The sequence below is a fragment of the Hypoxylon trugodes genome, assembly GCF_022578975.1.
Source record: "Hypoxylon trugodes strain CBS 135444 unplaced genomic scaffold F4822scaffold_4, whole genome shotgun sequence".
Lineage (NCBI taxonomy): Eukaryota > Fungi > Ascomycota > Sordariomycetes > Xylariales > Hypoxylaceae > Hypoxylon > Hypoxylon trugodes.
In genome coordinates, this window is record NW_026250019.1 from 2,206,381 (window position 1) to 2,230,840 (window position 24,460).

At 46.4% G+C, this 24,460-nt stretch overlaps 6 protein-coding genes across 6 annotated transcripts; 4 read left to right on the plus strand and 2 right to left on the minus strand.

Annotated features, from left to right (window-relative positions):
* Positions 1–365: 365 nt before the first annotated feature.
* On the minus strand, positions 366–1,643 carry F4822DRAFT_218098 (UbiA prenyltransferase family). Its single transcript, XM_051453950.1, has 2 exons — positions 1,048–1,643; positions 366–994 (listed from the first exon to the last, which is right to left on the minus strand). Exons 1-2 carry the CDS (start codon positions 1,310–1,312, stop codon positions 483–485), a joined length of 777 nt encoding a protein of 258 aa, XP_051315686.1. The 5' UTR covers positions 1,313–1,643; the 3' UTR covers positions 366–482.
* Positions 1,644–2,817: 1,174 nt separating this feature from the next.
* F4822DRAFT_442956 (acetyl-CoA synthetase-like protein) lies at positions 2,818–5,705 on the plus strand (the record flags this gene model as incomplete). The annotated part of the gene is made up of 5 exons (XM_051463053.1): positions 2,818–2,914; positions 2,966–3,120; positions 3,182–3,206; positions 3,260–4,430; positions 4,543–5,705. The coding sequence occupies 5 exons, from the start codon at positions 2,818–2,820 to the stop codon at positions 5,648–5,650; spliced, it is 2,556 nt and encodes an 851-aa protein (XP_051315687.1). The 3' UTR covers positions 5,651–5,705.
* Positions 5,706–5,893: 188 nt separating this feature from the next.
* Positions 5,894–7,910, plus strand: F4822DRAFT_400214 (N-terminal nucleophile aminohydrolase). Its single transcript, XM_051457837.1, has 5 exons — positions 5,894–6,189; positions 6,264–6,326; positions 6,466–6,560; positions 6,643–6,855; positions 6,924–7,910. Exons 1-5 carry the CDS (start codon positions 6,180–6,182, stop codon positions 7,308–7,310), a joined length of 768 nt encoding a protein of 255 aa, XP_051315688.1. The 5' UTR covers positions 5,894–6,179; the 3' UTR covers positions 7,311–7,910.
* A 1,219-nt stretch (positions 7,911–9,129) lies between these two features.
* F4822DRAFT_428256 (uncharacterized protein) lies at positions 9,130–9,940 on the plus strand (the record flags this gene model as incomplete). The annotated part of the gene is made up of 3 exons (XM_051460881.1): positions 9,130–9,139; positions 9,231–9,712; positions 9,803–9,940. The coding sequence occupies 3 exons, from the start codon at positions 9,130–9,132 to the stop codon at positions 9,938–9,940; spliced, it is 630 nt and encodes a 209-aa protein (XP_051315689.1).
* A 1,587-nt stretch (positions 9,941–11,527) lies between these two features.
* Positions 11,528–13,389, plus strand: F4822DRAFT_218168 (uncharacterized protein). The gene is made up of 2 exons (XM_051453951.1): positions 11,528–11,745; positions 11,918–13,389. Exon 2 carries the CDS (start codon positions 12,019–12,021, stop codon positions 12,793–12,795), a length of 777 nt encoding a protein of 258 aa, XP_051315690.1. The 5' UTR covers positions 11,528–11,745; positions 11,918–12,018; the 3' UTR covers positions 12,796–13,389.
* Positions 13,390–16,570: 3,181 nt separating this feature from the next.
* F4822DRAFT_218184 (uncharacterized protein) lies at positions 16,571–19,274 on the minus strand. The gene is made up of 4 exons (XM_051453952.1): positions 18,942–19,274; positions 18,572–18,866; positions 17,654–18,522; positions 16,571–17,604 (listed from the first exon to the last, which is right to left on the minus strand). Exons 1-4 carry the CDS (start codon positions 19,041–19,043, stop codon positions 16,741–16,743), a joined length of 2,130 nt encoding a protein of 709 aa, XP_051315691.1. The 5' UTR covers positions 19,044–19,274; the 3' UTR covers positions 16,571–16,740.
* Positions 19,275–24,460: the final 5,186 nt, after the last annotated feature.

The following is a 24,460-nucleotide window of genomic DNA, read 5'->3' on the forward strand; positions in this document are numbered from 1 at the left end:
GGTACAGTAACACGGCACGCGGTACACGGAGCTCAAATCTAATAAACGATCACGTACATAGGCCGAAATTACTGGCATGCATAAGTGGCTTCGAAGTGCTAAGCCTATTGGTGAACATAGAGCACTGTGTACGGGTTTTGGCTTGAAGGCAGAGATGGCTGACGCCTAAGCTAGTTTTTCCCCCATGTTATTCCATAGTTTTATTACACACCTAAATCCTCTCAGCGCCATTATAGCAAGAGTGGCTTGGGCGATCTTACCGTCGGATACAAATTAATATCCATATAAAGCTATAAGATAAAGAAAAGATGGGGAACATACGCTATTAGAGTGACACACTCCACACCGGTTTCAGAGACACTGACGTTAAGACGTAATATGATCAATAAAAGCGGGATATGAACTCCGTTGAAGAGTTCACGAATAATGGCTACAGAAATCTACGTACAAATGCGCCCCTTGCCTCTTCCAGTGCGAACTCCTTAGACTACCTCAGCCTTACGTCCGATCAGAGGTAAGAAATACAGGCTCGCCATCCAAATATTCCAGATTTGATATGTAATCTTGTCGGATTGGGCAGTGCGATACTTATAACTCCTATACGACACAAGAGTTGCTAGGGGCGTACTGATCGTGTACCCAAACCAGCCACATCTCCAAAAATAAGGACAGAAGACGCTCCATAAACTCATGAATCCTATGATACTCCAACGGGCGGGACCATCTCCGATTTGGAGTGGAAGTGATTTGCGATTTATGAGTGCGTCGCCTACTTGGTCGGACATGTCTTGTACATGGACTGTAGTGAGCACAACAGTAGCCACCACAAAGATCCACATCATTAAATCGTCGAATCCTTTAAGATCGAAACTTATCTCTTGATTCAAAGTAAGCTCGAGTGAGCCGATCCCGAAGCAAGTAAATCCGAGAGCGTTGATTAAGTTTCGTACGAATCCATTACTATCAGCACCTCCAAGTCGATTGTACCAGAATCCTATGTTGCACCAAGTCAGATACGGCTTTTCTCTCTTAGTTGTGTAACTTTACCTAGTATGATGAGAGCTAGGCTTGGCCGAAGTCCCCCAATCATCCAACTAGTAAGAATGGCAACGTGGTAGAAGAGAATCATCGAATATTTGGCCTGTCTCGCAGACAGTCGTCCAGAAGGCATCGTTCGCCATGGTTTGTTTATTCTATCTTCCACGATTGCCAGGGGTCGGCATTGGTTGTTAATGTTAAATGGGAGGAGGTTGATCCATACCCAAAAAAGAGTAATTGGCGCTCTATATAAGACATGTGGATATAGTGCCATAGCTTTGATACAGAAGCTAGGAATGGTCCTTCAAAGTGTCTTAATGGGTGTTGAAATATCCTATAAACGAATATGCTTCCAAACATAGCGCCTAAAAAAGCACAATTCAGGATAAAAGCCACATTGAAGGCGTCGAAGTTACCCTAGCCAAACCCATTGTGTGTTTCGTGGCCACCCCCGAGGGAGAGAATAACGGTGATGGATGCTGTGACAAGAAACCAAAGCCGTAAAATAAAATCCCGCCTTAACATGATGCTCGCCATAGATGAAGTATAGCCTGTGACAGAGAACACCCAAAATTCCCAGGGCTGGTAACCCCCTCGTACATGTCAAGAGAAATAAAAGGCGGGGAATGGCTTTTAAAGTGCCGCGTATCATGATCGCTAGATGTAAGGGAGGCAAGATAAAATACTAATGATTAGAGAACAGATTGGGCCGAGGAAGTGAAAGCATATTTTAACAACAAGGACAAGACAATATATACCACCTTTCTATCCATTCCAACGACTATTCCCTCGCCTTTTATTTGAGGCATGCCTACGCAAGCACTTGGGTACCCAGGTAGTTTATTGAAGAGGAGCACTATAGCTCAACCAAAGCTCCGCTGTCTGTGATGCCGACCCGTGCCCTCAAATAGAAGCAGATGTGCGTGACCCGTACGCCCTACGCCAAGACGGGTGGTATCAATGGTGTGTAACAAGTAGTCTCTACATGTAGGTGACGATCCTTTGGCGCAGGGACTACCGAATTTCCGAGATGGGGCGGAGTTACGTGTCCAGTGTGTTTCACAGCATATACAGTGCCAAATAAATTTGGGTAACCGTCTACCCGCGAGGGGCGACAAAGGGCGAACGACGATGCGAACCGACAATAGGTATTTCTTCTTTGCCCCACTACATATGATTTCCTAGACATAGGATTCTTTATCGATTCTTCTTTTACCAACCATTAGTCGCCTTTCTCACTATTATTTCTGGATAGTAACATGGCGGTCTTAGGAAAACCTGCCTTTGGGTCTAGGCTGTTACCTTCGGTTCTTGACGAGCTCAACGAATCTCAGCCAGGCAGACTTTACGGTGTTATTCCAAAGTCAACAGACATCGCCGATGGATTCCGCGATATTACTGTAGCGGACTTCTCTTGATCTGTGAATTTCATGGCTAGATGGATTGAAGGTAGGTTCGGCCGAAGCGACCCGGGTGTATTCGAGACCATTAGCTATATAGGAATACAAGACCTTCGGGGTCCTATCCTATTCTATGCTGTTGTAAGATGCGGATACAAGGTGGGCGACGTCCGGTTCTCGACTGTGTGCATTAAAAAGTTAATATTGACCTATCATCGAAGCTTTTCCTTCCATCGCCGCGCAACCCACCCGGGACAAATGTATCTATGATGAATGATGCGAAAAGCACGAAGCTCCTATACGCTGCCGAAGTCGGTCCGTTGGTCAAAATCTTCCCCCATCGTCTGTTCTCATAGAAGTAGTTCCGTCCTTTGATGTGATGACGAAAAGTAACCCAGATCCTTATGTGTTCTCGAAGAGCTTCGAAGAGGCCCACGACGAACCGGTGGTGATGTTGCAATCCTCTGGCTCCACAGGTAAGACACACTGTCAAGCACGCGGGAAGGGGGCGTTCTGATGAGATATAGGGCCTCCAAAATTGATTACAATAACTCACGGATCCCTCTCTACTCTTGATTATCATCATAGCCTCCCAGAGGTCCCTGAGCGTAAGAAGAGAGACTGGGCCATATGGACGTTCGAAGGGGAAGCCCGTGTTTATACCGTGTTCCCATTCTTCCATGTGAGATACAATTACACCTAATCCAAGGCATTCTTTAAGTGGGAACTAACGAGCAATGTAGCTGGCTGGTTTCCTACTAAGTGTCCGTAAGTCATACATTTGCCTAACATATCCCGAGACTTAACTGACTGGTAAAAAGATGCCACTGTATTCAACAACACCTCAATAGTGCTGGGGCCTCCAAACGTAATTCCCGATGGAATTCTTCTCAAGAATATAATGCTGCAGCAGAAATTACGAGCTATGTTTCTTCCCCCATCGGTAGTCGAAGAAATGCTTGTTGATCCCGGCGCAATCCAATTTTTCAAGGACCTAGATTTCCTTGCTTACAGCGGGGCACCTTTCAATCCCAAGACAGGAGACGAGCTCAGCAAAGTTGTCGAACTAGTTTCACCTTACGGTGCTACCGAGACTTTCGTCATTCCTAAGTTGGCCGTAGAACGCGAGGACTGGGTATGGCACGAGTTTAGCCCCTTTTCAAAACATGAAATGCGACCTTTTGATCCTACTGAAGGCACATACGAAATGGTCGTGTACGGCGACGAAAGCGCCAAGCACATTTCTGCCATTTACCATAATCTACCTGGTGTGACAGAGTATCCCACCAAGGACCTTTTCACTCAGCATCCAACGAAGCCCAGATTATTCAAATATTATGGGCGAAGAGATGATATCATCGTCCTCGCAAACGGCGAGAAGTTCAATCCAATTCCATTAGAACTTAGCGTTCAGAAACACCCCTCTCTGAAGGGTGTTCTAGTGGTTGGAGATGGCAGGATACAAACAGCCATCATCGTCGAGCCAAAGGAACCACTTGATGAGAAAGCGCGAGCCAAGCTATTGCATGATATCTGGCTAGACATCGAGGCTTCCAATACGCTCGCTGCGGGTCCGGGACGTATCCATAAGGGAATGGTTATTTGCGCCTCGCCGGATAAACCCTTTACTAGGACGATCAAGGGCACCATAGTAAGAAAGCAAACATCGGAGACCTATCTCAGTGACATCGAACGTCTGTATTTGGATTGCCCGACCGATGGTGGGGTCACGGGGCCAGAGCCAATACTAAAGCCCGTATTTAGACGCCAAGCTATTGTGGATTTCGTAAGAAGTATACTTGCAATATCGTTTGCCGACGGCGCGACTATAGGTGCAGCGGAAGACTTCTACGCTCACGGACTAGATTCAATACAGACTTTGTCGATTGCTTCGAACCTCCGACGTCTTGTGGGGGCTCAGTCCTCGGCACCTGTCAATTGGATTTCGGCGCGTACTATTTCCAGAATTCAACCATCATTGAACTCTCAAACGTGCTTGAAAAGTTCCTAAACGAAGAGCAAGCTGACTATGGCAAACCTGACGACATTTCAATGGCATCGATGCTGGATGGTGTTGTGGAGGAGTACCTGAAATCATTACCAGTGAGACAGGAGCTACCGCGCGTTTCCTACCCTTCGAAGAGTTCCACGGTTGCTTTGGTCGGCTCGACAGGATACGTGGGCACGTCTATAATGATACGGCTTTTAAGGAACCCCGATGTTTCGCGGATCTATTGCCTCAACAGAGGGGTCGACTCAGAAGAAAGGCAGACAGTATCCATGATAGTGTAGCCCAATTCCTGCATAAGGCCACATACTTGAAGGCTGAGCTTGGGCAACAATTCTTCGGTCTCACCAAAGACAAGTACGATCTACTTGCCAATGAAGTTGATGCCATCGTTTACAATTCATGGAGGCTCGACTTCGGCCTTGCTATCCGATCTTTTAGCCCATTCTTGCGCGCAACTCGTGACCTAGTCAATCTTTCAGTAAACAGCAAAAAGGGAATGCGTATTACTTTTGTTAGCTCCGTATCTTCGGTGTCAGCCATGGCTCAGAGAACTACGGTACCAGAGGCTCCAGTCCAGGATCCACTGGCCTCTATGAACACTGCTTATGCCCAATCGAAGCTTGCTGCCGAGAGGATCCTGTCAACTGCAACCGAACGCTTGGGCATTCCTGTGAATATTGTGCGTGTTCCCCAAGTAGGAGGTCCAACTGACGGTTGTCAGTGGCCAGAACAACCATGGATATCGGCTCTATTGCGGACATCGAAAACCCTAGGATATATACCAGAGCAAGTCGCGGCAGTTGACTGGACACCTGTGGATATTCTTTCCTTTATGATGCATGATATCATCCTTCAGCCAGCTCAGGCTGAGGATCAGAACCAGATACGCTTTTATAATATCAGCCACCCAAAGCCGGCGCCGTGGGGACTCTTGATCAAGGTAGCGGGTGATCTACTTGACGTCCACAGCACAATTCCTCTTGGGAAATGGACGAAGAAGCTTAAAGACATCGCGAACCCAACAGCTGAGGATATTGAGAAGATGCCAGCGTTGAGATTATTGGGTTATTATGAAATGATGGGTGATGGAATGGAAAATATGTCCCTCCAGACAGACAATGCGATGAGAAATTTCGAAGGGGAGGTGCCCGCGGTAGACGAGGCGATGCTTGGAAATTGGCTACGTAGTTGGAAGTTGTGAAATTTTTCTGTTAGTCTTAGTGTTCGATAATTAATTGAACAGAAGTTGAACAGGAAAGAATTATTGCGTCAGTAGGAATTGAAGAGTAAAGAACCCCGCTCATACAACTAGCTATCCAATCAAATAGCTTCGGTGGGGGCCGAGTCTAAGTCTGGGGTTACACAAAGTGATCGGTCTTAAGAATTTCCGGAAATATCCGTAGAAATAAGGCCCGAGCTTGAAAAAGCTACAACGGGGGGGTAGGCAGACTGGCAGATAGCTAGGTGGTTGCTTGCATCTCAAGGCTCCAATCTGGCGCGTCAGAGCTTCCCGGACTAATAATAAGGCAATAAGGCTACACCACTCTAAACTCTCAACCTTGGAACCTTCATCACTTTTCACCACCTTATCTTTTTTTTTTCACCACGATACCGAAAACAATATTTCACTTTTCCCAAACAAATATTTCCCAGCTGTCAAAACGTGCATCTAGACCCATACCGCCCAAATCCTACTTTCACTCAGCCTTTACCGCTAGCAATCCTTCACCATGTCTGGAGGTGCGTTCGCATATTCCCTTGCTCTTCTGTAGCTGAATATCTGACTTGAGCTAACTTCGTGTGCGTCGTGACAGGCAGTGCCGGTTTCGATAGACACATCACCATTTTCTCCGAGCAAGGTCGACTTTACCAAGTCGGTACGTTATCCTCACCTTCACCCCGCGCGTCGTCGTCATCTTGAACGGTCACAAGCACGATATATGTCTTAGGACTTTGGGGCGAAAGCAAAGTACGACATGGGGGATGTTTTAGTCTAGCTAACCACTATCGCTTTAGAATATGCCTTCAAGGCGATCACTGCTGCGAATATAATGTCAATTGGGGTCCGAGGCAAGGATTGTGCAGTAGTCCTCTCCCAGAAGAAGGTTCCTGTAAGTGCCCTTCAGCTTTTCTCTAATTGCGGTGAAAGTCGCCTTTCAGCAACCAAAAAGGCTAACTAAATGCAATCAATAGGACAAGTTAATCGATCCTTCGTCCGTCTCCCACATCTTCCAGATTTCTCCTTCAGTTGGTTGCGTTATGACCGGCTCAATTGCGGATGCTCGGGCGTTTGCGCAGCGCGCCCAGGGGGAAGCCGCCGAATTCAGGTACAACTACGGATATGAAATGCCATGTGACGCTCTGGCCAAGAGGCTGGCCAACATTAGTCAGGTTTACACACAGAAGGTAAGGCTACATTATGTTTAATATCCGTAAGGCTCGGTCCTGGCGAAGCTGACCCTTTTCCCCGATAGGCATACATGCGTCCTTATGGCGTTGCGACGACCCTGATATCATTGGATTCTGAATTCGGCCCGCAGCTCTTCAAGTGCGATCCAGCAGGATACTACGTGGGGTACAAAGGGACTGCCGCCGGCCCCAAGCAGCAGGAGGCGCTCAATCATCTGGAGAAGAAGCTCAAGAACAAGGATCATGCAGAAGGCACATGGGAAGATGTTGTGGAGTTAGCTATTACTACGTTGAGCACGGTCCTCAGCATGGATTTTAAGAAGGGTGAAATTGAGATCGGAATCGTGGGAGGCCCCCGACCGGACGGTAAGGAGGGGTCAGATCCCTTCTTTAGAACCCTGACGGAGGACGAGATTGATGAACGATTACAGGCCATTGCTGAGAAAGATTAGCGGGTGAGGCGCTCGTGGCGTAAGGCTGGGTACCGATTAACATAGCTGATTTGCTTGATGCTGACCACAGCAACATATTGTGGAGGCGTGGGTTCGTCCCAATGGATGCACCCTGTATTCCGTGTTCACTAGTTTAGATCCTCCGCCGACGGGATTTCTTTTAAACCGTCATTCTGGTCTATACACTGGCCCAAGGAAAAAAAACGCAATTCAAGCAATTGACATTCCGAGTATAGCATAGTCTAGCCTAGAAGTGGCTTAAGCTGAAGATGTGAGAAGTGCATCATGGGATTTGGACGTTCAGGTGGTGGCGATATGGAGATCTGGGACTTATATAACCCAGGCGGTGAATACATGTCATCAAGAACCACATCTTCAAGTGTGGATGTGACGTATCAGCATGCTGCAAGCATTTTGCAAGCACCATAAGCAAGTCATTAACCAACATTACGCGTATCTCGGGCATATGGACATCCCATCTATCTCTACCAACAGGTTGGGTCTTCTAACGTCGTAGATGTCAGCCCATTATCTAGACTGACAAGCCTCGAAATGCCCGATCCTGGATCTTTGAGGGTGTCACCTCGTGGGGAGTTTGGGGGTAGCCAACCAGGGGTGGTACACGCCGTATGCCGTGGGATGACCGCGGTGATCGCTCGAAGAGCCGAAACAACCAATTTTCTTTTTTTTCTTTTTTAATACCCTTTTTTCTTTCCTTATAATTTTCTGTTTCAAGGAAGAGGACATGTGGGACTGTAGATCAATGCCCGCGCAGCCGGGTTAAGAAATTCTTTTTCGGCCAGCAAAAAGACAAAATTTGGGTAAACATCCGTTCAGCTGCGCCCGAAGAGGTGGCTGAGGTCCCACGACGGCTCACCATTGGTCAGCCCAGCACATCTTAGTCGGAATAGTAGTACGGATTTGTCTCTTATTAGACCTGAAGCGCTAGACTGTTTTCGGTTCTTGGTGATCCGTGGCGTCGCTGAATACTCTTCCGTAACACTCCCGCCATGAGCTCCCAGCCAACCCATGAGCCCTATGAAGGCGGCTCTTCTTCGCTTAACCCTACGATCTTCTCCCCTGACATTAGCACGCCCCATTCTTCCCTACCCCTACAGCTAGGTTCGCACTAATGGCTCTCTCCTATGCCCTATATGACGACAGGACGTTGAAATGGGTCCCTGCATTGGTAATGCGGACGTGGCGTTGGTTACCCAGAGGGCTTCTGCAAGTAACACTACCAGGCGCTCCAGGGGTCTCTTACCCAGATTATGGAGCAGATCTAATCTACAAACTTCCAGGGCTCCAGCTCTGTTAGGATGCCAGGTTTGAGCTGTCAACCATCGTCCCGCCCTAGTTGGTCGATAATAGTTCCGATTCGGCAACCGGCAGCGTGAGCAGACGGTATGAAAGCTGACTGGTGTTGTATATGTGACTTAGGCTCTAAGGATGGGAGGGAGCATGAACGCAAATCCTCCTTCTCCAGTATTATATTCTTGTGTCGTGAGAACTTCGAGCTATTTTCTACTTAGCCGTAGCAAGACGATTGATTCTACAAAAGCCGAGTGAATTCGCCTCTACGGATGCTCGATATGATGCCTCTTCTTCATCAAAGTCCAAGAGTTTCTAGACTCCTCTGCAGCCTTATCAATTACCATTTCCGCTTGCGACCCGAATTTCCCCTTTTTTTCTCCCCTGTGTTATTGCGAAGACCACAACATCATAAAACCCCTTTATCGTAATCCAGCATCCTGCTGTGAGGTTGAACCTCTGATTCGAAGTCTAACTACTTGCGAACTACTTCCAAAAAGGGTGCGAAATGGATAGACGTAAGTGCAAATCATTAATTCTGCGCCATATGCGCCATATTGAACTATAGGGAACGTCTCCCGGAAAATGCCCTCCTAACAACCAAGACAGTCAACGACTACCGAACGGCGCGGGTCGCTGAGGTCCTCGACGAGTTTCGAACTACACAATATTACATATCCGCAGTACCTTCAGACCCTCCTAACTCCGAAGATTATTACACTGAAGGCTGGGCCGCATTGCGTCAATGTTCCCTAGATGGTCAACACATCCTCAACTGCGCAGCAGACACCTCAGTGCCTCAAGCCACGGGCGGCGACGAAGAACAAGCTAAAGCAGAGTTAAAACAGTATGATACACCCCTTTCCTACAGATCCAATATCGACCCCCATCGCCACCGAGAAAATACTGATGAAGCAACTGGTAGGATCCTCCTAGACGCTTACGCCCGTAGACACGAGGCCCAAAAGATCTACCGCCGCCAGGAAGCGGCACAAAGATGGATCGAAAACAGAGAGATGATTCTCCAGGGCCAGCGGCCGGACAACTCGCACAGACGAGCCCTTAGAGCCTGTGATGTCCAACTACGAACCGTACGGTGACTCCCTTTTCCACAACGAATACCCCTGAACACAAGTATCCTACGGACTTTACTCCATCCTCCAACTAACAAAACAACACAGGATCTTTCCCAAATTACGGATAATGCTATCTATCAAGAACTACAGGCCTCCGACATGGCCATGGGCCGCTGGACGGCCGAAGACCCGTCTCTTCGAACGGTGCAGCACTGGGTGCGGGGACGCCCGCAATTATCTTAACGACTATGTCGAATCGAAGTCTGCACACTATACGGCGAATGATACCATTTGGAGGTTAGCGAGTTATAGTTAGTTTTCTGGCCTTGATTTTTTTTTTTACATGGGATTATGACACGTGGGATACGACGGAATAACGGTGGGAGGAAGGTGGTTGGTTATCACGAACATCAACATCAACAACTTAGAGGAGGTTTCCAGATACATCATGTCGAGACATGACAGTAACGATTAGACATACCATAGAGACACATTCGTTATGGGGATTACACAAGTCCATAGATTGGCGGTCGTTTCCGAAAATTCTTAGATATCACAGAAAATTTATCAAAGGCATTCATTCCCTCAAAGCGAGGTTTACTTTAGTTTAGAAAAAGCCAACTGCCAGGTGCAATATCGGCAAATGCAACATAGCCCACTAGATACTCCAGATAGTTTATAGAACTATGTCATTGGCTTCGGTCGACGATAGTATTAGTGGCAGACAAGAAGAGAAATTACTTCGCCATGCTATACTGTGTTGATATGTATGGCGTCTTAGCAAACTTGGTCCACACAAGCTATCAAGGCGCGTGGACTAAAGCTGCCCCAGCTGCTTTATTAGTTCTTCGGAGATATATACAGATATAGTCCAATGGTGTTGAGCGAAATACTAGTCTTAATTACTATGCTGAGTGCTATTATGGTGCGGGTTTGGATACGCGGGCACTAAACGGCCACCGGACAGCCTTAGCCTAGAGACCATTAAAAAGGTGACGACGCCCACTATCTATCAAGAGTTTAGGGCAAGGCCGTTAAACATCGGGTCAACCCATAACCACATGGCAATTCCAGGATTAACAAAGGCAACTAGTTATGTAGTCTATTCTATGGTAGAACTGAAAGGTTCTGGCCTCGCTGGCGTTCTCCGGGACCCGCCGAACATCGAGTTCGTGAATTAATCTAAATAACGGCCACTTCCTTCACATTAGGGTTCAGCAAGGTTTCGTCTGCTTGCTAAGCGACTACCGTATGAATCGCTGCTAAAGAGCACACAAAAGTCAAGCGGGGTTTTCAGCTCGGTATGGGGTGTAACACGGTGTTCACCTTACTATCTAGTTAGTCTGTCCCCATCGAAACCGAAAATGACGGCAGTGAGGGAACAACTAAACTAAGAAACACGAAGTTTCTATGACACAAAACGTGGGTAAGTGGTATGACCATGAGGAATACGATTTGTATGTAGATCTTTCTGTTGAACAAGAATGAACCATGTTCTATCTCTTAAAAAAAGACACATTCTATCACAACGGCTTTGTATATAATAGGTTACCCCCCCTTGCCCAGCTGAACGGACTTGGAACTATTGAATATGGAGTTTACCAATGACCTTCCCAGGTTGGCTTCGGAGTTGTTGAAGATGGATCAGGGGGTAAGAAAAGATGTGGACACTTGCCGTATTATATGTACGTGTATGTACCTAAGTACCTCCTTGACCTTAACTCCTAACTCCTAAACCCTGATCCAACCGTCGGATCGGGTCCATATAAGTCCAGTACCTTAGCCGAAAACTACCCCACTTTAACTTTTTATGTGTAGAACAGTGCAAAGATAGTGCACCTTATTAATTTCATCACATCAACAACTCTACCTACCTAGCCTAGGCACCTAGATATCCGGATATTTTATCTAGCAGCCTTACCCTTATGATAAGGGTCTTTCCATGTCATATGCTGAATTATTGATATCGATTTACCTATGATACAGGTGCATATCAATTTTAGTCAATTCATTCCGACCGAAGAGATCAGATCGGATCATCACTGTTGGTAAGTTTCTGTGTTAAAAATCTTCAGCCTCTCAATACTGCCATCTTCTTTGTATCCGGCGACTCGTTTTCAACATAGTGCATGGATACACTCGGATGGCGGAGATCGATGAATTTTTGTCCTCCGGCTCATTTCTTTCTTCTGGACCATCTCTCACGCACGATGGATGCAGACACTTGGGTTCGGACCACATTTATAAAGGATACCCCTTTTCTTTAGCCCTTCCACTTGGCTTGAGTCAATCCTCCCGACCATAACTTAGAGCCCTCAGAGATGGCGGCTTGTAAAATTTGTGAGCAGCCTCTCACCCTCGAAGTGGATGATGAGGACGGTACCGATGAAAAACAATTCATCCCTGATGACCTGAAACTTTCCTGCGGCTGTCATTTCCATTGGCAATGCCTTTTCGACCGAGCTGCGGAACTGGCCATATCGTTAAAGTGCCCTTCTTGTGATTCAGGGCTTGCTGCAAATGTAGCAGGGCCATCGGTTACAAATCCCTTCCTGCAGTCAGCCCCGGGTGCGGCTATCTTAACAAGATACACGAACGAAGGAGGCGTTCAGGAGAATTATGACATCCTTCCTGAAATTACCGAAGAAGCTTATCTGGAAGCCAACCCGGAAGCCCGACCGGCCCGTGCTTACCATGTCATGTGTGGCGAAGGCGATGTCGGTGGAATCGTTGAGCTCCTGCGTGATGCTGAACAAGCAGAAGGAGATGAACCTACCATGAATGCATCGCAACTCATTCGTTATCAAGATCCGCTAGGAGATTCGAAAACTGGCTTGCACTTGGCAGTGGAAAAGGGACAAGAAGAAACCATATGGTTACTCTTATGGATAGCATCCACCCTACCCACGGCGGCATTTCCCGCTCCAGCCGTACAAGCGGCACAGGCAATGGGAATTTCGCGACCGAGCACGTTGGCATCGGAGGATATCCGGGCACTCACAGATAACCAAGGTCGTACCGCTGAGGCAGTCGCGGCACAAATAGGAGGCATTTGGACGAGTATCCTGGAGTCTGGAGCTTTGCACCCTGGAGCGTAACATCCATCATGGATCCTCGACAAGACCAGTTTATATCCGGCCACCTCGCTTATTGCATGGCTTGAGTATTGCGCTTACCCGCCTAGGTATATACACGCAAAATGAATTCCTAAATTGTCAATCAAATTTGGGCAAAATGGAGACGTTGGTGGTTAATGCAGGTGTCTTGTCTGCAACGCTGACCTTGCGAAACATACTTATTTCTTACTTGCTTTCCCGTTCCCTCTGCATACATGACTACTGACCCGCATGCAACTATACTACGTATGTACGTGATTGTCCAACAACGTGGTTGAAGGAATTTCTGGTAATCTTAATGTGACTCCCTCACGTTGCGGCAGCTTGCGATCTTGCGCGAGTTGTTACCCGGAACGGCCAATGCTTGTTACAGTAAGTAACCCCAGGGCTGACGACAGCCCACGTTTTCGTAAAACGAGAATGAATCCTATAATGTTACCCATCCGATCGATGTGTACATCCATGAATATTCTTTACCTAACATATAATGGATTAATTAGACTATAGCAGTTTTATTCTATACTCGTTTTCAGATTATGATTATTATCAATCAACAAGGACATACGCCACACCGTCTTAACCCCTCATCTTGAATGCAATGCATTGACGGCGATTGTCAGATCATTACATGTAGGTATAGATTTTCGGCACATCGAACATATTCCCTGCATGCAGGCATCCGATACCGACAGGTGCCAGCTTGGACTAGAAAGTGTGGCTTCGGTAAACTATCTCTTTTCACTGTAGTTATATATACTGTACGCATGTCGGCGCATCCCTGCTCACCTATTATTATAGAATATTATAGGTATTACGGGTATTAAGAGCATTACAAGTAGGTAGGAAAATTGTACTTAAACTAACCCTGGAATGCCGACCGCCACACGAAACGAAACGATGCTTGTAGAACCCGCACCCGCCATTCCAAGGATGTGAGACACTTACATACAGTAAAACGTTCGGTGTCCAGTAACACACCCGCAGCTATGGTTTTTTCCTTTTTCTGGCTTGACTCTGCCTCCTGCATCAGGGGTTCTAGTTCGAGCTATACCGAACTCCACCGCCACCACCATATTCCCATCACCATGCTTTTTTTTTTTTCCTTGTCTACCTACCTAATCTTGCATCCGTTGCTGTCTTGGCTCGGGTAGGTACCTATCTGCACTATCTTTTTTTCAACGATCCCTCCCCCTCCAAAAAGGAAAATGCTATTGGGTGGGTGGTAACTAAATTTATCTTTTGTTCTGCGTCTAGAGCTTCCCTAGAACGTGTTACTGTCGCCTTCGAGCTCTCTAGAGGAAACATCGGATCTTTTTAGGATGTTGCAGCGCAGGAGAGCATTCTACCTACCAACCAACCACACGATTACTTCCGGATTTCTATCATGTCGATGTCTATCCTCATATCGAGGAACAAGTAGGTAAGCCAACACGTGTGTTCCCTACAACAAGATGACCGGTTTCCCCATCTGGGGTATGACAGTATAGCATTAAAATGACGGAACCAGAAGTAGAGATTGAGGGTATCACGACCGCTGTATGTAAGCTTAGGTAAGTCGAATCATAGCCGTTGGTTCTTCAGGTACGGATTACACTGCAGGACATGTCATCTTGTCCACGGAAGATACTAGGATGTTGCTTTCTTCAGATTGATTGCCTTCATGCATTGAGACCGAAATGCGGTAGTTAACTCGCCACGTTTCTAACCCCTTCTCTTTCCCCCTCAACCCACTCACACTCGCCATAGATGGTGAGCGAGTGGATGACGCTATCGAGGGGTATGGTGTGGTAAGAAAAGACGTGGGCGACTTGCCTCCCACCCTCCGTCATAGTCCTGCACGTAATGGGGGGTGTCGATGATCGATGCTAGGATAAGGTAACGCGTGGTGGTGTAGTGTATGGCATTGTAAGTGTGGTAGATTCAATCAATTACAGACCCCTTGATTGGCTCCTCAAAACTCGAAATATCCTGGTCTCTCATCTCTAGCCTATCCTGTTTCTGAGTTGCGAGTGGGTGTCCCTATTCGTAGGCTGAGCTGAGCCATACTGGTAATTTTGAAACAATAACCACCAAGACGCTATATACATATATTTTCTACTGGGATAGGGTCAATGCCCTATCAGAACAGACGGGAGGGCCCGTATTCCCTCTCAGTAGCTTATTTCGACCGTTGCCTTAGCTAGGTATAGTCTTAGTCGCACACATGCCGGGCCAGGCCAGCCTGAGGATTTCCTGACGTGAGGTAATGAATCCCCCTATGTAACGACGTAGAAGGAAGATTTACATACAATGAGGATCTGGAAAATTCATAATTTGAGACGGAAACTTCGAAGATAGGAATCGGAGATATGAAGTGTAAGTTTTGTTTCGAAGAAGTGGCTTACTATGTGTTTCTTTCTCTACAGTGCTCAGAGGGGTCACGGGGTGTGTTCCGCTTTGCCTTTAAATTAATCAAGATCGTATCAAGAAAGTGGCTTGCCTTGGCTTGCTTCCTACTTGCATAGATCATCCCGTATTTGCCGAAAGGATTTCCATTGGAAGAGATGGATTGATAGGCGGGTAGTCACGGGAGGAGGGAGGGAGATATGTAAGTGGCGCCGGAGACGCAGAAAAGATCGAGATGGATGGATGTTTGATGTACCTATCTTTGTTTTGTGGATGTCGAAGGATTCGCGATGTACCGAAGCGTTTCTGCAGGTAATAAAAGCATAATAAGTGGGTGCGCGAACTCCCTCCCTCTACCTAAGGAACATTAAGTATGGATTTACTCTATCGTGGAGTGCTGCTACTGATGCAGGACGAATCCTGCTGTACCGGATAGAGAAGGCGTGAAGAAGCCAGGATCGCAGGGCTCCCAGCGGAGTTTTGAAGGATTCTAACTTCTGTCAGGCACCCTACTAAGCTTCCGCCCGGGTCGTGGGCGGGAAGGATCAGGATTTACGACTTCAGCTTGAAAGATCGAGGAAAATCAAGAATCGAGCACTAGAAAGCATCTGAGTCGTGTTAGAGTAGTTCGTCAAGATGATTGTATCGTGAATCGAACCGTGATTGGAGGAATGAAACAAGCTTGCCTCGAGTTTTTCGGCGAATTGCCATGAGTGACATCTCTTACCCAATAGATTACGAGGGATGACATGCTTTGGCATAAAACACTGTGCACTTGTGAGAGGTGGTCTTGTATCGATATTGTAGATGTAGGTTTTTATTGTTACAAACTTCAACCGCATATATGCGAGGATACATCTTAGCTACCGGCCTAGGCCGTGTTGCTATTTCAGTCATTGGGACTATGTTGCACTCTTCTCTAGCTCCTGAATACACCCCTTCCCTCACAGCGAAAACCCCCGCGCTCAACCCATGCAATCTCAAGCCCACTGACTCCTAAATGTCCGAAAGACGGGAAAAAATACAGACTATTTTATATAGTATAGTAATCCTTGCTTTTCAAAAACCCTAATGACATGCTGAACGGTACCTGGCGCACTGGGTATCGAGGTGGCCGTTGCATCATAGGCATGTAATGAGAAATCGGAAGACGATCCTGACGCCTTGTTATAAAAAAAAAAAAAAAAAAAGATATGAAACATCTAGATAATAAGCTTATATGAAATAACGAAGACAAATGTGAGAAAAAAAAGCGCTAGGGTATAGCATGTGATAGAGGCAAAATGGTATGGGAATGAATGAACGCCGGAGGTCCGAATTCGTAAATGCTAATGGTCCTAAAGGAATGACGAGAAGTGTATCAAGAATGCTGTTGATCGTTGTGTGGCCGGCCGTTAATCATCGATCATAATGGAGTCGTAAAATAAAAGGAACGTAGTAAAGCGTTAAATAAAACAAGAAACACCGGGTAAACCCAACTCATATCAATGAGTATGCGATGGCGTCAAGGAAAAGGATATAACTGCAATTAAATGAAATCGCTCATTCTGGGTGGAAGACCGCCGCAGTCAAGAAGAAATCACCGTCTCTGGGAGAATTCTTCATTGGTGGCTCAGGAGCAGGAGGCGAAATGGGTGGGGTCTTGTTAAGACATTTGGAGTAGCCGTTGCTAATAATATCATGGCTGCGGGCGCGGTGTAGGACTCGGCGTTGCTCTTCCGTATTTGGTTGCTGAGTGGTAGTACCATCAGGACTGGTAGCGCCACCATTCAGCTTGGTGAATTCGTTCTCAACATCTGCTAAGAGTGCGTAAACATCACTATCGGCGTAGATACGGATGCTTTCCATTCGCTGCAAAGTAGACTCAGTGGAAGGACTCTTTGGGCTACGAGTTGCTGTGTTGTCTTCTGTCTCTTCAGATGGTAGCTCTGGTATCATTGAAGGTACCCTAGCGACGACGCGTTGAGGCGAAGGCGACGGGGATGGCGAGTGGGACTGAGGAATAGGAGAAGTAACATTCTTGGTCGGGCTTCGTGGTGGCGTTGAGATATCGGATGTGCCGTTAGGGAGTCTAACGCCCATAGCCTGCTGAAGAATATCGCTAGCGCCGGCAATGTCTTTAACAATCGAAAGTGTGGAGGCGGCGGCTACGTGCTCAAGGAGCTTTTGTCTCACTCGTGTTCGTCGATTCTCGGCATGTTCAAGCTTACTAACCCAATCATCAATCGAGGCATCCAACTCAGCTAGGGTCTCTTCCTGTTTCAACATCGACTCGTAGCTAAATTTAGCAACACGGGGCGACCGTAGATATTGGCAAATGCGGGTGTGTAGATTTCGGCGCCCAGCACGGAGTGAAGTGTAGGTGCGACGAAGATACTCGGTGCGTTCGTCTAGGTGGCGGAGTTCCTATGAATGGTTAATAGGCTGAAGAGTGATCCCTAAAGGATTAGCTTACCTTTGACAGGCTTTCAACGTCGTCCTTCTTGAGCACCTCAAACCTCAGGGCCTGGCCGAGAGCTTGCTTCTGCAAGTAACTGACTTCAGTTGAATCCAAAACCTTTACGGCCTTAGTAGACTTCCATCCCTGAGGTAGGGTCTCGAAGGCTCGGCGTTCAGCACTAATGCTCCTCTTAGAATCACTTCGTTTGTGGCCGCCACCGATCGGCGTGCCATCGATTCGCTTTCGTGGGCGTCCACGGTCCATTATGCTACTCGACTCGGATTGACCACGCTTATGAGATGAGACCGGGCCGGCTCGTGACTGAACATCGGATTCGGCCTTTGGGGTTGCCATAGAATCACTGCTTTGCTGGGTCCCTACAGGAGTAACCGCGCCCAACCTATCCCAGGGTTTCGGGGATGCTCGGGTTTCCGCGGGAGCTGATGTGGGCGCTGCTGATATAGGCGTCGGGAGCGTTGAAGTAGTCATATTAGTCGTCGCTGACATTGGCGTCGTGGATGAGATTGAAGCAGGAGTAAATGGGGTTCGAATTCTCGGTGACTCCTCAATCCGGCCTGACTTAATTGCCGAATCTGGTTGTGCCTCTTTAGATCTAAGTCGGTTCAATGAAAGCTGTCGAGCTAGCCGTGGGATCGGGCCGCTTTGCGTAGGTATCGTCAACGGGGTCAGATCTTTAGGGGAGAGCGGCTGTTTAGGAATTAAAGTAGACTTCTGGGCATTGTCAGAAGAGGTAGATAATTCTAGGCTCTCATCTAAGCTTTCTTTCAAGCTAGAGCCAACATCTACAGCATGGCGTAAACGCCATGAATTAACGGGAGAGCTAATGGATCGTTCATGCAACGCAGGCCGGCCTGGGATTGTTGCTGTAGATAGTTAGTATTGAATGAAGAACTAGATAGTTGAACTGCTCACGAGAATCCATTGCAACCTCCTGAACCGTCGTCATTGGGCCCAACTCGGGGACACTAATCTTCCTCCTCCTAGTCATATTATGCTCCTTGATTCGCATCCGAAGACCGTTTGCCACGGAAGACTTGTCCGTAGGTTGTCCCATAGCCATCGCAAAGGCTTTCTCCGGGTCTAATTGCTTTCCACTGGAAGATGGAAGCTGTTGCTCCCTAGGGAATAGCTGGTACTTTCGAGTCTCCGGGTTCTGCATCCTCCAAGCGTATGGCTTCTTCTCCTCAGTCGAGCTTATAGACGAAAGCTAAATGTTGATAAAGGTTAGTAAGGACATCCGCCAGCGTCACCCTAAATCAGAAAAGGAAAGAAAGAATCGTACTGAATCAGTAGAAGCTTGAGCGGAGAAAGCATTTGCTATATAACTTCTGAGGCTTCCACTGTCAAAATCGCTGTCAACCATACAAGAAGCTATATGGGCCATTGGACCTGCGACGGGGGTCCCCAGGTGAATCACAAACCACACTAATAAATTATTATAAGCAAGGAAAAGGAATAAAAGCTCTCTCAGAAGTGGAGGGAGGACAAGTAAAAATAACGGGTGCAAGTCATATATGCGTACAGTAAAAAAAACCGGTCGAATCGAGAGCAACGAAATTCTGCATGGCCAAAAATATGCAAACACTTAAGTTAAGAGACAGCCCTGCCCTTTCATAGTGATAGACATATGTAATAGACTTATGGGGAGGGAAACGGGGGAGGCAGGGGAAGCAGGACATGCATGTCCTTAATACTCGAATTATAGTCCGTACCAAAAAGCAGTCTGATATTTTTTTATCCTACCCTTTTCCCTACCCGTTGGTCTATAGGCGAAGCGAATAAGGGGATTTGTTAGACCAAATATGCGGCAGGGGAGTTGAGATGCAACCTCCACTTAGGGACCAGACATGATACCGCATGCATGTATCGACGACATGGTCTACATACGGCTAGCTGTAATGTGTGGATGTAGATGGATGTATGAAAATATGTACGTAGCTACCCCCAAATTCCCATACAATACCCGGATAGGTAGTAGTGTAGGTTGTGGTAGACAGCCCAGGCAGCGTTTCAACACTGGTTGATGAAGGTATCCGCCTTCAGGATCGGGTAAGATACGAAAAAGGGTTTAGACGGTATCGAGAAACAGTTTGGTGGTGGCCCAAAATGCTGCTCTGGACAAGGCTCCGGACAAGGAGTTGAAACCGCTTAAGCCCTTGACAGGGTCGCTGTAGCTTAGCACTTCTTAGCACTGCTTAGGTGGGTAGAGCTTTGACCCTGGCGCTGCAGGGGTATCCCATGGCTATCTTACATCCACTGTACGCCCACGGTGGTCGAGAACAGGGGTTGCGGATTTTTTATTATAACCATGCTGGTTAATAGCCGAAGCTTCTCGACACTGCTTAATTGAAACGAAGCGAACCTTTCTGTGACGCAGCTGCAGATAGAAAACGACGTCGTAGAAGCTCCCATTACTTCATCGCTCCCATCGTCAGCAAGGATTCTCAAAGAGATGTGAGCTAACCATGAATAGATACTGCTTGATATGTATGTAAGCATGGGATATACCGATACAGATCTTGGCAGGAGAGAGACAACCTTGATGTCTTTCATCACTCGCGCCCATCCCGATGGTTCTTCTAGGTAGCCTAGCCAGTTAGTATCTAGGGTGTAGGAGAACCCGAGCCACTTAACTCAGAAATCCTTCTCCAGAGATTTTTAAAACATTGATTCAGAGTAAGGCTCTCTGAAGATTGTCAGTAGGAAGGAATTGTAATGTTTGTAGAATGGATCCCATTTGTATGGTGTGGTGGGGGATAAATATACAATCTCAAGCTGTTGAAGTTTGAGGAGATTGAAACGAATCCAGAAGAGCAGTTTGAATGAGAAAAGTGTGGTACCTTGATACTTCCGAAGGATCTAAGATTGTGGAGAACCTACATACTTTTTAACACATGTACTTGTAACAGTTTCTACATATGTACATAGGTAGATACATGCGTATAGATAATCTTGTATAACTTGTACATATCCATATCCATGGGTATAAATGTAGTATAAGTGGAGGCAAAGAAAACGTGCATACACCGTGGATATTGATCTGCGGAGATGGTAACATCGCAACTGCAGAAGTCGGGGAAGATACTATAATATCTTCTGATTAACTTGCCTATCACTGGTTACGCTTGCGTTGGCGCATACGAATATGCAGCTTTAATTGTCGCTATGACAGTTTTCTATACTCTTTACCTTGAATTATTATACGCTATAGTCGGGTATGCAGCCGGGACCCGTCGTGGGTATGTGCTGAAGATCCAAGCACAGTCCAGTATGAGAAGTTGATATTCGAATAGGTATCAACTTGAATCTTGGACCTCTAGACCTCAATCACACCTTAAGATGCCTCATCTAGATGAGCCTATATGAATCATGTATGTGAACGTCCATGCGAGATGCATGACAATCATGGTGCATGTACCCCATAGCCAGTACCAAGGTTAGGTAATTGATTCCATCTTGATTGCCGTTGTATATGCCGTCTTTACCGGCAGAATGTAGGATCTTACATAGTAGGATCTTGCGTTGCATGTTAGCCACAGCGTCATCGATAAAACGACTTGAAAAGTTAAGAGTTACGAACGGCAAGGCTACGTACAGCAAGGTGAAGATCGCCGTATGGGTGTAGTAATGAAACATGTATTGACCGTGAAACTAAACTTCCAAGGCCTCGCGATTATCGATCTACAACTGTCAAAACTCTCTTGAACTTATCCAGCTCTTGAGTTATTCCTCCTCACTTGGGGCAGAGACATGCCGGAGTTCCTGCAAATTGAACAGCCCGAAGTCTACAAAAGTCTACAATATAGATAACACAGTTATATTTGGTGTGAGTTAGAAACAATAGCAGTGAGTTGAAACTAGATATTATTGTGCTTGAATACATAGCATTAAAGCACAATGGTATTAATAAAAACAGGGCCGATAAGTCTTCAATAATTCAGGTCCATAAGAGTTACCAAATATCATTTATGCCTTGACTTAGTAGGCCCATTTATGATAAAATCCTCTTATTATGAACAATTATTGGGGTATAAATCTATTTCAATATGGGAATATCAGAAATGATAGATATTAACAAATGAGTATATTCTTTAAGCAGAATTCGTCCGTGCTTTAGGTGTCAGGGCGTAACAGCGCCGCTTGTTAGTTGTAACTGGCTATGACCTAGTGCGTATTGTTGTAACCGAACCTCAAAAAGGAATAGTGCCAGTAACAATGCGGCGCTATCAAATTTAACCTTAACTTCGTAATCGGGAAACTTTCCTTTCCTTTCCCATGCTCTTTTTGTAGATGACTAAATATTTCCTATTTTTGAATATCAACCTGAACTTAAACCATGATAATACTAAAGTAGAGACCCTTTTCTACCATCATCACGAGACTTCGTTTCCACCATTCATTTATACTTACGTATGATTAAATCAATCCAAAACGAAACGCCTGTCTGTCGAAATTCGATGTAGCTTTTGCCCCTGTAACACAGAAACTTGGCGTACCTAATCAGACGGAATAAGCCAGGGTTCCTCGTCTTGGAAGCGAGTGGGGGGACGAGGGACGCCTCCAGGCCTCTCACCCCTAGCCCCCTTTTCAAATACAATGCCGCTGCCATCAAAAAAGCATGGCCTTCGTTACCTGACCGGACACGCCGTCCATAGCCTTCACTCGAAGCAATTAGCATACGGTTGCTCGGCATGCAGTGATTTACATGACCAACATCAATATGATCGACGTATTCTTTAACGGTTTCCTCTCATCTGTGATGAAGGCCAAGGCTTCGCGAGTGTACAATACTGGGTTACTTTTGAAAAGTAAGGAGCTGGCAACATTTACGTACTGAATACTTGCAAAACTTGACCAACTTGTCGGCGTCTACGGAACAGAAAGAGTTGAGACATTCTATGCTCCGAATCAAACCGGTTCGCAACGTCATCCGAACTCGCCTAGCCCTAAGATTCGGAAAAATCAATCGTCGCTCCCCGTTTCAACCTTAGAAGCCCAAAAGATGGATCAGCCCGAAACAATCAAGTGCCGGGGAAGAAAACGTGCCGGACAAATGGATATCTCGGTCCGGTCTGAAAGATCTCTTTATCAATCGACTTGAATTCCGAACAAATCGCGCTAAGTTTAATTTGATTCATGGTTGAAGATACACTAGTTCTACCTGAAGCAAGGCGGACCTGTTCCATTATCTCTTATTCCTAGATGTACAGCATTTTAGCGTTCTCTATCCGCACTTAGACCGGTAGCGAACGGTGCAGAATGTGGTCAAATGAAGATCGTTTATGGGATACTGCTAGGTGCACGCTAACTCAAGACACTACGGTATCAGTCCTACATCAACACCTCCAGACACCGAGACAATAATGAGTTCAGTCGAGATATGAGGCTGAAGGCCAAGTAAGACATTAAATATGTTTAACGACCTGGCATTGATATTATGGGAGCTTAAGTCGAATTTTATGATCAGCATTCCCGCCTGCCATGGAACTGGTGCAGGACAAGGATCCAAACGATCAGTTGTCAGGGGATCTAACCGATAAAATATTACGATATAGACATGGATTCCCTAGCTTAGTCTCTTTCCGCTCCTGGCAACAGTCAGGGTCTCGCGGGGTTTTCAGGAACAGAGCCTATCGGCATAGGACCGTAGCTCTGTTGTGGAACACGAAGGAAGTCTACTAGGAGGTCTTCTACGTTGTTCCCCGCCGTCGCCGTTGCCGCTGTCACCACCACTACAATCATCATACAGTGTTACAAGAACCGCCTTGATTCTGACATACCTAGCAATAATTGTGAATCGATTCCAAGATTTTTTACAGCCCAAAAATCGCTCAACTACCGAGGAGATGTTGGATACTACGGTATTACAAGAATATGCATATTTTCATTTCCGGCTATGATTAGGATTATCTTCATACGATGTTACCAAGTAGTGAGTGCAATGGTAGTGGCTCTCTGACCCTGCAGCTTACGCATACGTGCGTATGGCATCGTTTCGCGGCCAACATGTCTTACGTAAATGTGTAGATATATGCATCTTACTAGTCTGCTAGTATGATTTCCGACGTTGTGCTCTTACTTCGTAATCGTGGCTGCAGATGCGCAAGGTTGAGGCCAAATAATAACATATCAAGTAGCATACAAGATGATCTTGATTTATCTAGGTAAGTCTACGCGCTCGGACGGGAAGTGTCTAGGATCAATTTACACTTGCAGCTCTAAGGTTACTCAAGATCTTCTCAGGGAGCTCTTTTTGGAATGAAGTGCAATACGCCAGGTCCCTCTTCGTGAGATACGACGCCATCAATAAGGTCGAGCGCTGGACCAAGACACCTTATGAGGAATCGAGACCGCGCTTGAGTTGGAGTAAGGCAGATCGAGTCTATAGACGGCAGAAAGGAGGCTATGACAATTTGGTCAAACGGGGATGCATGGGCTCAATCTGAGCACTAACAAGGACTGCCCTCGACATTAGATCTGTCAAGAAACTCGACTCTAGTTTAACGTCATCTTATGTCTCAATTACTACTCCGATGACTCTTATAATTCATAGCCTCAAACATGGCGCAGTTCTTCTCTACGAAATAAATATCTTCTCCTCGGAGATAGAATATGAGAGAGCCTTGGCCTAAACTAGCTATGTACAAAACCCGAGACATGCAGTTCCAGACAGGAAGGGCATGTTTTTTAGACATACCAAAAAAAAGATCAAATCTTTAAGCTTACTTTTTAGCTCAATACCAATCCAACTCCAACATACATACGATATGTCAACCTGCATCGTTGGAAATACACAACTTT

Bases quoted from the DNA above. Each gene is read 5' to 3' on its own strand.
- F4822DRAFT_218184 (XM_051453952.1), bottom strand. From the start codon at position 19,043: ATGGCCCATATAGCTTCTTGTATGGTTGACAGCGATTTTGACAGTGGA. The intron at 18,867-18,941 runs GTACGATTCTTT...ATCAACATTTAG, and splicing joins CTCAAGCTTCTACTGATTCA to CTTTCGTCTATAAGCTCGAC. The intron at 17,605-17,653 runs GTAAGCTAATCC...AACCATTCATAG, and splicing joins ACGTTGAAAGCCTGTCAAAG to GAACTCCGCCACCTAGACGA.
- F4822DRAFT_218098 (XM_051453950.1), bottom strand. From the start codon at position 1,312: ATGGCACTATATCCACATGTCTTATATAGAGCGCCAATTACTCTTTTT. The intron at 995-1,047 runs GTAAAGTTACAC...GGTGCAACATAG, and splicing joins CCTAGCTCTCATCATACTAG to GATTCTGGTACAATCGACTT.
- F4822DRAFT_218168 (XM_051453951.1), top strand. From the start codon at position 12,019: ATGGCGGCTTGTAAAATTTGTGAGCAGCCTCTCACCCTCGAAGTGGAT.
- F4822DRAFT_400214 (XM_051457837.1), top strand. The intron at 6,327-6,465 runs GTACGTTATCCT...CTATCGCTTTAG, and splicing joins AGGTCGACTTTACCAAGTCG to AATATGCCTTCAAGGCGATC. The intron at 6,561-6,642 runs GTAAGTGCCCTT...TGCAATCAATAG, and splicing joins TCTCCCAGAAGAAGGTTCCT to GACAAGTTAATCGATCCTTC.